Here is a 12,123-nt window from a genome sequence, read left to right as displayed (position 1 = left end):
TCGCTGAGCAGTACAGTGAAGGTCCCGGGTCCCAGCAGGCTCTTGGCTGTCCCTGCTCTAAGCAGGCCCTGCCACCTGTGCTACAAACACCAGCCACAAAACCCCGACTTTCACACAACACTTTGGGGTCTCCTGTGCCCCAGAGCAACAGTTAGAACTGGACATGGAACAACAGACTGGTTCCAAATAGGAAAAGGAGTACGTCAAGGCTGTATATTGTCACCCTGCTTATTTAACTTCTATGCAGAGTACATCATGAGAAATGCTGGGCTGGAAGAAGCACAAGCTGGAATCAAGATTGCCAGGAGAAATATCAATAACCTCAGATATGCAGATGACACCACCCTTATGGCAGAAAGTAAAGAGAAACTAAAAAGCCTGTTGATGAAAGTGAAAGAGGAGAGTGAAAAAGTTGGCTTAAAACTCAACATTCAGAAAACTTAAGATCATGGCATCTGGTCCCATCACTTCATGGGCAATAGATGGGGAAACAGTAGAAACAGTGTCAGACTTTATTTTTTTGGGCTCCAAAATCACTGCAGATGGTGACTGCAGCCATGAAATTAAAAGGCGTGTACCAGTTATGACCATAACCATGACCAAAAGTTATGACCAACCTAGATAGCATATTCAAAAGCAGAGACATTACTTTGCCAACAAAGGTCTGTCTAGTCAAGGCTATGGTTTTTCCAGTGGTCATGTATGGATGTGAGAGTTGGACTGGGAAGAAAGCTGAGCACGGAAGAATTGATGCTTCTGAACTGTGGTGTTGGAGAAGACTCTTAAGAGTCCCTTGGACTGCAAGGAGATCCAACCAGTCCATTCTGAAGGAGATCAGCCCTGGGATTTCTTTGGAAGGAATGATGCTAAAGCTGAAACTCCAGTACTTTGGCCACCTCATGCGAAGAGTTGACTCATTGGAAAAGACTCTGATGCTGGAAGGGATTGGGGGCAGGAGGAGAAGGGGACGACAGAAGATGAGATGGCTGGATGGCATCACTGACTCGATAGATGTGAGTCTGAGTGAACTCCGGGAGTTGGTAATGGACAGGGAGGCCCGGCGTACTGCGATTCACGGGGTTGCAAAGAGTCAGACATGACTGAGTGACTGAACTGTGCCCCAGATTCGCAACAGGCTTCAGCCAGGGGGTAAGCTGACACCCTGCCTTGGAATGCCAGCGACCTGCATCTGCCCAGAGCTCCTGGTTCCCAGCACGAGTCCTACCTCTGCCCTTGCCCACTTACCAAGTGAGCCTCTTGGGTCATCTCCAGGATGGGCCCAGAGTTCAGAGCCCTCCTTCAGTGGTGGCCTGGAAGCTTGCTCCAGTGCCGAGTCCACGAGGATGAGTAACCCCTACTTTCCAGCCCCCTGTGTGGCTCTCACTGCACCTGAGCATGCTTTCTGTGTGTGCCCTGCCATCCACAGGTGCTGTCAAGCTCCTTGTGAGCCCTGTCAGATCATGGTACCACCTCGAGACAGTCCTGTCCCCCTCTCGCTCTGGCTCCCTGGCCCGGCCAGTCCTCGGGTTACAGAGCAGCCAGGAGGCCCTGCGGTTGGGGTCCTGACTTCCTTAGTCATCTGCAAGGCAAAGGCCACACCTGGCAGCAGCAAAGGCAGCCAGCCTGGGGCCTCACCTTGAGAGAGATGCACACGATTAGAGCGACCTGGAGACCCCGAGTCCGGAGAACCAGAACACACTTCACTGACTCCAAGGAGAGAAGGAAAGAAGGCCAGCAAGTGACTCTTGGAAGGACGGTGAGCACCGTGCGGACATCCTGACACAGACGGACGTCTCCAGGAGAATCCTCAGTGGGGCAGCAGCCAGGACGGCCCGAGTGTCCCACTGCCCCAGCACAGGCTGTCACTGTGCGTGGGGTGCCCTAGCTGGGAGCACGGAGTCACGTCGCAGGGGAATCACACCACAGCTGAGCCCCGGGAATTGGCCTGGGGATACCGTGACGGCGGGGGAGGACGGGCACAGTCCCAGGCCAGCTGTGCCTCGGGGGCAGGCCAACTGGAAGGCGTGGAGAATCAGCCATTTCCTCCACCTGAAGGAGCCCCTGAGGACAGCCGCAGCATCTGCCCCGTGGCTTGGCCAGGGTTCCACGGGGAAATGCGGAAAACAAAGTCGTCTCTCTTTTGGGGGGCAGGGGAGGGGGCTCAGAAAGAAAAACAATCTTCCCAGACGCTCAGAGCATGGAAGCAAGCGGAAAATAATCAGTCCGGTTTTCCATAAGTCACAACAAGAGGATCGTGTTCCCAAACTTGGTGGGAAATGCCCTTGCTATGTCCCTGCTGGGTGCCCCAGCGTGGGGTCTAGCCCCTGGGGGCCAGTGGCCCTCGGTTGCTGAGGGGCAGGCAGTGAGTGGTGGGCACTGGGCTAATAGACCTGAGCCCTGGTCCAGCACCGAGGCTGCCCCTTTGAGCCCCACGTCCTTTCCGCTCATCACCCCTGGGTGAGCAAGCACTCACTGTGACACATGGGTGATGGGAGTCAGCAGCGCCTCCCCATCCAGGTCCAGGTCCTCAGCAAAGCTGTTGGTTCTCATGAAATGGGCCGTGCTCACTTCCAGCAGCGTGGGACTCTTTTTCACTGTTGGGAAAGATGCGGGGCAGCGTGTTAGGCATGATGGCAGAGGGGCCCAGGGCTGCTCAGAGCTTAGATGCCAATTCAGATCTGCCTTCCTCAAACCCCTGGAGCCCTCCCACAAGCAGGTAAGAGACCCACTCACAGCACTGGGGAGGAGTGGAGGTGATGTAAGAAGTCTCAGCACAAGGATTGGCTGGGTTCACGATGGCTCCCACAGGCGTGAGCCCTCAGTGGTCAAGGTGCAACTGAGAGCCAGTGGGAAGGCTTCCCAGGTGGTGCTACTGGTAGAGAACTTGCATGTCAGTGCAGGAGATGCAAGAGATGCAGGTTTGATCCCTAGATCCAGAAGATCCCCTGGAGGGGGGAATGGCAGCCCACTCCAGTATTCTTGCCTGGAGAAGTCTATGGACAGAGGAGCCTGATGGGCTACAGTCCATGGGGTCACAAAGAGTCGGACATGACTGAGTGACTTATCACGCATGACATCTCCTCAGAGTGAGGACTGTGGCCGGGCTGAGCTCAGGGGTCTGGGCCTCTCCTCAGGTTCACACCAGACGTTAGGGTCGAGAATAGCTGACAAGCACAGATCTGGTAAGACGCTGATTCCCAACACTGTCCATGGTCATGTGGACAGACCCAGGGCGGTAGGACTCCTGCTCATGAAGAGTCGGAGGCCGGGTGTGGGGAAGCCACAGAGCTCCTGGCCCCTTGCACCCACTGCCTGCACCCTGAGGAAGCACTCAACAGCCCGTGTTAGCATCCAGATTCCCGGGCCCACCTGCAGTGGGCTGGCGCTGGCCCTCAGGGCTGACTAAGAGTACCTGTCAGTCCCCGGATTTGCAATCTGGACCCTTGAGTTTTGTTTTTTTTTTTTTTCATTTAAAGTTTGTATTGTAAAATAAGTACTTGTAAAAAGTGAGGCAAGTCAAAGATTCACAAAGTCCTTCCTCCCCGCTGAGGTCGTTAGTGTTAACCACCAACTAAATTCCGAGCTCATCCCTCTCTGTGCATCAGAGCCGCTGGCACCTGGTGGGACTTGCATTTACACACACATGACGTTCCTGTCACTCTGCAGCATGCCCATCTCATTTTTCTACAGGTACGTAGACATGGACCTAAGCCTTACTTTAGTAGTTGCACGACAGTCTGTAGCTTAGATCTGCCACAGTTAACTCAGCCAGTCCATGTTTGATGGACATCTGGTTCCATGAGCTTTAAGCCTCTACTTTAAGACAATGATGCACCATCCGTCTCTATGGAAACCTGACACATTAAGGCAGGTGAGAGGGTGTTTCCTTGGTAATTTTAATAGATGTTGCTGAATTGTTTTCCCCAGAAGTTGTATTGGGCTCTACCAGTAGTGTGCGAACATGGCAGCTTCCCCACATCCATGCGGGCACCAGCCTTTGGCAGTCTTTTCGGGGCCCGCCAAATACAGACGAAGACTGGCATGCTGGTTTTCCTTCTACGTTGAATGCCTGTTGTGGCTCTGAGGCTATTTGGTTTTCCTCTTGTGGAATTATCTGTTCGTATCCTTTACTCATTTTTGTTTGTCAGTTTGTAGGAAAATTTTAATATGTTAGATAGAGATAACTAACCCTTTGTCATCTGGGGTACAGATACTTTCCCCAGTCTACCTTCAGTGTTTTAACCCTAATTATGGCTTTGTCGTAGGAAATTTTTTTATGATTTTGGAGCTATACCTATAACACATTAAAAAGCAGAGACATCACTTTGCTGACAAAGATCTGTATAGTCAAAGCTGTGGTTTTTCCAGGAGTCATGTACAGATGTGAGACTTGGACCATAAAGAAGGACAAGAGCTGAAGAATTGATGCTTTCGAACTGTGGTGCTGGAGAAGACTCAAGAGTCCCCTGGAAAGCAAGGAGATTAAACCAGTCAATCCTAAAGGAAATCAACCCTGAATATTCATTGGAAGGACTGATGCTGAAGCAGAAGCTCCAATACTTTGGCCACCTGATGCAAAGAGCCAACTCACTGGGAAAGACTCCAATGCTGGGAAAGATTGAGAGCAGGAAAAAAAGGGGATGATAGGGGATGAGATGATTGGATGGCATCACCTACTCAATGGATCTGAGTTTAAGCAAACTCCAGGAGATAGTGAAGGACAAGGAAGCCTGGCATGCTCTAGTCCATGGGGTCGTAAAGAGTTGGAAACGACTTAGCAACTGAGCAACAACAACAACCTATGTTTTGCTTTTGAAAAAGAAAGATTTCCCTTTTCTTTGTCAAAGTAGTATAACTATCTCCTAAATGTGTAAGTGTGTGTGTAGATTTTAATACATTTAGCACTTATGCCTCACATTGTAGGAGGTCATCAATAGTCAGAAAATGAAAATGTGAAAAGTACTGTATTCAGTCTTACTGAAAAAACTAAAGCAAAACAAACTAAAATTTCTTCAAGGAAGGATAGGAGAAAACCTGTGGACCTTGGATTTGGCAATGAGTGTTGAAGTATGATACAAAAAACTCAGTCTGTGAGCAGGAAAAAAAAAGAAAAACTGGACTTTATCAAAATTAAAAGCATTTGCTTTGTAAGAGACACTGCTAAGAGGATGTAAAGACAAGTCATAGACTTGAAAAAAATGTTTACATGTCACTTCTCTGGTCAAGGACTTTTTTCCAGAATGTATAAAGAACTCTTCAACCCAATTTGAAAAATGGATTACTAATAAGCTCATGGGGAGATGCCCAATTCAATCAAAATTAGTAGTTTTTAGGGGAATGCAAACTAAATCCACAACAAGCTACCATTATACCCTTATTGAAATGACTAAAATTTTTAAATGGTAGCAAGTTTGGATATTCGGAAAAGAATAAAGGTAGAGCCTTACTTTTCACCTTACATTAAGAATTCAAGTCTGACAGTATGGTATACCCATGAAGACGCTGAGCAACTAGAACTATTCATGTTGCTGGTGGGAATGCAGAATGGTGCGGCCATGTTGGAAGAGGGTTTAGCGGTTTCCTTTAATGTTAAACGTATGTTTGTCTTGTGACGCATTGGTCCCTGTCCCAGTTATTCAAGTAAACGGAAAATTTACGTTCACAAAAACTCGTACATAAATGTGTCTAACAGTTTCACTCACAATTGCCAAAACCTGGAGGCAACCAGGACGCGCTTCAGTGGGTGAGACGGTGAACACACTGTGGAGCGTCCACGCAGCGGAACACCGTCCGGAACAGAAGAAACGAGCTCATTCACGATGCACGTGGCAGCATGAATGAGCCGCAGATGCATTCGGCTAAGCAGGGAAAGAAGCCAGGTGCAAAAGGCCACATACGATACGATATCACTTCTATGACATTCTGGAAAAGGCAAGACTACAGGGACATAAAACAGATCAGTGACTGCTGGTACTTAGGGCAGGGGGAGTACTTAACTTCAGAAGAGCTGCACCCCGGAATTTTACAGGCTATGGAACATCTCTGCATGATGATGTGGTGTTGGATACACAACTCCAAGCATTTGTCAAAACCCACAGAACTTATACATCTCCAGGAATAAATTTCACTGTATACACCACCACCAACCCCCGCCCCTTACCAAAATAAGCCTGTTGGAGGATCCGGGATGGAAAGCAGACTGTGCCCAGTGAATTCTGTATTACAGATATATAACACAGCGCTGTAAGGAGAGCGGAAGAAGGAGCTGACCTATGAATCCTTGGGAAATGATCTTTCACGGGACATGGTTAAAGTGAACTCATAAGCACAGTATTGTAGGTGGTAAGTTTGTTTCTCAAGGGGCACTACAGGTACCCTTGAATAAGTAAGTTTATAGATAGTGGGAGCAAGGAAAGTAGCAGAGTTGGGGGGCAGTGAGTGAACCGGTAATGAGAAAATACCAGAATGAACTCATACTTGATACAGACACAAATACATATAGATATGCGTGCACACTTGGGTTATTTTCATATACACATATTTCCTAGCTCTGTCCATTGAGAGACTCCAGAAGCAGTGACAACCCTAGAGCAGTGAGCACATCCAGTGCCCAGATCCTGGCTTCTAAATCCTGTATGTTCTCCAGTAAAAGGAATCAGGACACTCTGACAGAATGGTTGTAGGGCTAGGGCAGGGAAAATGTAAAATGAGTCTAAAGCACTGTCTAGTGCTAGAAAGGAAAGAAATGCTAAAAAATTAATAAATGAGAAGGATGAGGGCATGTCAGATGGACACAGGAACTAACCTAAAAGAGCTCTCAATCCAGTGTCCAAAGCTACAATAATTTGAGCAACAAAATTATATTAATGATAGAACTATTAGATTACAGCTCAAAATATAAATATTCCTGAGTCCATACTGATACAAATTAACAAGTAATTGAAAGAGAGGTATATATCTTCCTTACAGAAGAATTTCAAATAATAAATGCAGAAAGACTGAGGGAAAAAATCACCACTAGAACACCTCAGTGTTACTTGCTATAGGCAAGATCCAGGGATGAATGCTAAAATCAGTAGGTGAAACTTTAAGGAAAAGCTTCAAAGGATCTCCACGCTAATCTTTGTTCATTTCTGTGGTGGTTTTAACATATGTTCACCAGTGCTTTGCCTTTCATTCTGGCAGGATAGAGTGTAACTCCCCACCCCTTGGGTGTGGGCAGGAATGGTGACTCCCTTCTTATGACTTGACTGTGGAAAGGGGAAAATGCTAAATAAGGCTGGGTGACACCACCTTAACCACATGGGTCAAGGTTAACAGTACCAGTGATAAACCATGTTGATGTCATGAACTGTGGTATGGTATGAGGAGAAAAGTACCTTCACTTCATGGCATTCTTCCCCCAAACCCTGGTCTAGTCCTGAGAAAGCAGTGACAAACCCAAACCGGGGGTCACGACACCTGACTAGTATTCCTAAAAAATGTCAAGGAGATACATGAAAAACAAGGAGGGGCTAAAACTGGTCGTCATGGATCAGAGAAAATTAAGGAGAACTGAATAAGTGTAATGATTGATCTTACAACAGAAAAAGGACATTAGCAGTTAAACAAGTAGCATCCAGATAAATGAGTGAAACTGTAGCTTAACTCCTAGCATTGTTGCAGTGTTAACTTCTTAGTTTTTATCACTGTACCATGGTTACATAAGATGCTAACATTAGGGGAAGCTGGTGAGAGGAATATGGGGACTCTGTACTATTTTACCTCTCTGTAAATAAAAATATTATTTTTAAATGAGGGGAAAAAATCCTGTATACAGTAGTACAAAAAATCTTTAGTATCTAATTTAGGATATATAAGAACTCTATAGAGAAATTACAAAGCCTTAACGAGAGACATTCAAGAAGACATAAGTGAAGGAGAAATGTGCTTTGTTCCATTGATTAGAAAACTCAATAGTAAAAAGATTCTCCCCAAATCGTAATAAAAATACCATAGTTTCTGTGTTGGAACCCTGGCAAGCTGATTCTAAGACAAGTACAAAATGCCAGGAATCAACACAACTCTTGAACAACAATGAGGTAAGAGAACTTGCTCTGCTAGACATCAGTACCTTTACCAAGTGGCAGTAATCGAGGTGGTGTGGTGCTGATGCAGAGAGAGACAGCCAGCCTAAGGGGACGGCATTGACTGTCTAGAAACAGCTCCCACACATAATGAATGCTTTCTGTGTATCAGAGGTGGCCTGCAGATGGTGGGATGAGGATGTTCAGGGATAGCTGGCTGTTCCCACGAGGCAAACATTGAACTGGACCCTTACCTCACACCATACATCAACAGTTCATTAATGGCATTCCTGGCAGTTACAGACTAATAAAGAGAAAACTATACTTTCTGGCTGAATCTAGAAGAATATCGTCATGACCTCAGGGTTTGGAAGAATTTTCTAAGACTTCAGCAATAACCATAAAGGAAAAGATTGATTAATTCAACTACATTAAAATTGAGACCTTACGGCTCAGCAGGTAGAGAATCCGCTTGCAATGCAAGAGATAGAGAAGATGTGGGTTTGATCCCTGGGTCAGGAAGATCCTCTGGAGGAGGAGATGGCAGCCCACTTGTAGTATTCGTGCCTGAAAAACACTATGGACTCAGGGGCCTGGAGAGCTACAGTCCATTGGATCGCAGAGTCCAACACAACTTGGCAATGAAACAACAAGAATCATCAGACAACGTATGTAAGAGTAAAAAGCCAACCATAGAAGAGTATCCACAAAATACAAATAATTCCTACACATCGATAAGAAAAAAAACATTAGCAACTTAATGAAAAATAGGGCAAGAGACAAGCACATCACAAAAGAGGAATCCAAATGGCTGATGAACATGTGGAAAGGTGTTGTGCCTGACTTGCAATCAGAGAGATGTAAATAAACTCAGGGAGCTCATAGCCCATGGGGGCGAGGGCAGACTTCCAGCAGGAAACCGCACAGACATTACTTAGTCACACCCTGGAGAAGGGCTCCGAGTGAAGGGCTCTTTGCCCGTGACATTCTCGGAGAGTGCAGGAAAGTGACGGCTAAGTCTTGAAGAATGCGTGCGCATTCAAAGGCTCCCAGGTCTGGGACCTGGCAGGAACATTTATGGCCCCCATTTTAGAGATTTGGGGCTGAGATTCAAGTACCCTGGATTATATTATTCAGTTGTCAAGTGACAGAGCTAGAACTTCATCCAGGATTCAAATGTTCTCTCAAAAAAAAAAAAAAAAAAGGAAAGGAAAAACGAGCACAAATACATATTTTTACGTCTGCATCACTTGTATACAGAAGGAAGGAACAGCAGAGCAGTGGCTGGAAAGTGGAGCTACTTTCCAAACACCCAAGATGACAAGTGCCATCTCCAAAGCCCCAGGGCCAAGGGTGAGCCACCTGACCCCTGACAAAGGCCCATCCCTGGTGTTTCAGGAAATTAAACTGTGCATGTCAGTTGGCTCGTCAGAGCAGTTAGGGCCTGCACCTGCCAGAGAAGAATGTGCAATGTTTGGTTTTATCCTGAGAACAGCATATGGGGCCCCCACAGCAAGGGGCAAAGAAAGGGGCCCCACATTTTGGTTTTTCCTAATAGACAGGAATGGCACTTTCTTGCCCACTCCTATGTCGGATGTTGTGGGGTCTGCCTCACCTATCACAGGCAGGCAGCAGTCAGGGTCACAAACCCCTCCCCACTTCCCACCTGTAGTCCCAGCCTGGTCAGGCTCCTGCAAGAAGGTACAGAGAGTGTGGAGGGGTTGGGAGGTGGATTTGTATCCTTGGCAGACACAGTGGCATACTGCCCCTGTGGGCCAAGGTTTGGGGTAAATGCTGTGTCCCAAGAAACCTGGCTTCTCATCCCCAACTTCAAGGAGACTGTGGTTGGTGTTTTGCAAAGATGTGATAAAACCAACAGCCCTGGCCTTGCAACTGCAGAGCAGGCTGAGCCCCTGGTAGACTCAGCAACCCGTGTGGACACCCAGGCCCCTAGGAGGGCATCAGAGCTATGCCAGGTGAGCCATCCAGAATGCCAGACCTTGGGGGAAAGAGCCCTGCATCCTGGCGACAGAGAAGTCACACTTTCATGAGATAGTCCCAGTTTTCAGTGCTTTAATTCCTTGGCTGCCTTTGCCTTGTCAAGGCCAGAATCTGGGCCTAAGTTTTCAAGGCAGAACAAAACAATTTTGTTTTCTAGGAAAATGGGAGGTCTGGGATGGCGAACGCAGCCTCTGGCGTGGCGACTACCACAGCTGGCGACACCGGCTGCCAAGTCTCACCCTCTCTCCAGAGAACAGGAACCAAACAGCACAGAGTCTTTCCTTCTAGCCAGTGGGTCCGCTTAGTGGGGTGACTTGAATTTTTCTTTTAAAAAATATGGGCACAAAAAAAAAAGACTGGAAGGAAATTGATCAAAATACTGTTTGTCTTTAGGGAGAAGAGACTGGATGACTTTCATTTCTTCCCTTACAGTGTTCATGTTTTCTGTCCTGGATGATATTTTCTCAAGCCAGGAAACAATATTTTACGGAAGTCACCCCTGTGTGTACTTTGCCTCATCCCACAGCCCTGCACATCCATCCTGGAGTTACATCGGAGTATGGGAGAGCACCCTTCATCCTGACCTGGAACTGCCCACGTGCCCGAACAGAGCTCTCTCCTACCACAGGTACCTCCCGAACCTTCTGTTCCCGGGAGCACCTGGTCTCACTTCCTTTGGCTTTCCATCCAGCCTCTGCCTAGTCCAGTCCCTCACTCTCACAGGAAGTCCAGCTGATCCCCAACACTGGAACACACTTGGCTTCTACACGATGCAGGAAGGGAATTCCCATCCCTGTCTTCTTCTCCAGTTGTGGCCTCATTTCTTTGTCACAGCAGCTCTGCGGGATTGCAGCTTTGATTCCCATCTCTTGATGAGCAAACCAGTTTAAAAGGCTAAAAATGATGCCCTGGACCACACAGACCAGGCCAGGACTTCAGCACCAAGTCAGACCTGCCGTAAGGCCCCAGCCCCTCCCTACTGCCCCCTGTCCTCAGGAGAGTCCCTCTGGTGTCTGGGCCTTCGCCTGGTTCTCCCCCTGGTGACTGATTAAAATCCTGCTGAGCCCTTCACAGGGCCTTCCAAGGCTCTCAAGACCACCCCCTCTTCTGGATGGGTATGGGGCTTATGCGTGCTGGGACCACAGGTCTGCCGGTTCCTTGGCATGGCACCTTGCCTTCCACCTCCCCCCATATCCCTCCAGGGCCTGGCACAGGCATGTTCCCCGAGCCAGCTCTCTCCGCAGGGACAAACAGAAGCTGCCCCTGTCCTTCCCAAGTCAAAGCCCCTTCCCACCTGCCTGCCTCAACCTCCCCCGCCAAAAAATCCACCCCCTCTTGGCAGATTTGCCAAAGCCCTGCAGATCCTGCACTGTGAACGAGAACCCCCTCCCCAGGGCATCCGGACAGCTGCAGCCAGACCCTGCGTGACATTGCTGAGCTGAGGCCCCAGGTCTGTGCCAGCTGCTCATGCCCAGCTCACAGACCACAAGCCAGCATTGCCGCGTCGCCACCTGTGTCTCCACTCAGAGGCGAGAAGTAAGGGACATGGACAGAAAGTAAAAGCCATTCCCACAACAGCTGCCAGGAACAGGGCAGAGAGTGGAAGGAAAATGTATATTCACAGCTGGCACCCAGTTCCGCTTAGGAAAATACCTTGCTTGAGTGGACACCTGTTGCTTGTGCCTGTCCAGCAGCTAGGTCTGGCTTCTGGGAACAGCTTCTCAAATCTTCCTTGGGGGAGGGCGGGCTGCTCCTTCCCTGTTCCTGAGGCCACAGGATACAGGTACCTACTGGTCATCCCCAGAGAGGGCCCGTGGCCCAGGCCTTGGCCTTAGGAGGCACAGAGGCAGGTCCAAAGATGCCTCATACCCCTTTTGGGGCTGTTGAGAGCCTGGCCCCAGACTTTGGCAAATGTGATGGGGAAAGTAGTGACCTCTTTGGGCTGGGCTTAATGAGCTGGTAGCCATCTTGCCGCCTTCAGAAAGTGGCTGCCTGAGGACATGGCCATCCCAGGGGCAGTGGGGAGGGGAGGGGGAGCAGAAGGAACAGGGAGGCC

General features: G+C 48.4%; 1 protein-coding gene across 2 annotated transcripts in view; it reads right to left on the bottom strand.

Moving 5' to 3' along the window:
* Positions 1 to 12,123, bottom strand: part of KCNQ1 (potassium voltage-gated channel subfamily Q member 1) — a 381,610-nt gene that overhangs the window by 190,680 nt on the left and 178,807 nt on the right. For both annotated transcript variants that reach the window (XM_027531884.1, XM_027531885.1), the window contains exon 11: positions 2,474 to 2,594. In XM_027531884.1, the coding sequence (XP_027387685.1) occupies positions 2,474 to 2,594 (121 nt within the window). The remainder of the gene's footprint in view (positions 1 to 2,473; positions 2,595 to 12,123) is intronic.

This window comes from Bos indicus x Bos taurus, chromosome 29, assembly GCF_003369695.1.
Source record: "Bos indicus x Bos taurus breed Angus x Brahman F1 hybrid chromosome 29, Bos_hybrid_MaternalHap_v2.0, whole genome shotgun sequence".
Classification (NCBI taxonomy): Eukaryota; Metazoa; Chordata; class Mammalia; order Artiodactyla; family Bovidae; genus Bos; species Bos indicus x Bos taurus.
The sequence above is the reverse complement of the archived record's forward strand: the minus strand, read 5'-3'. Positions and strand labels throughout refer to the sequence as shown.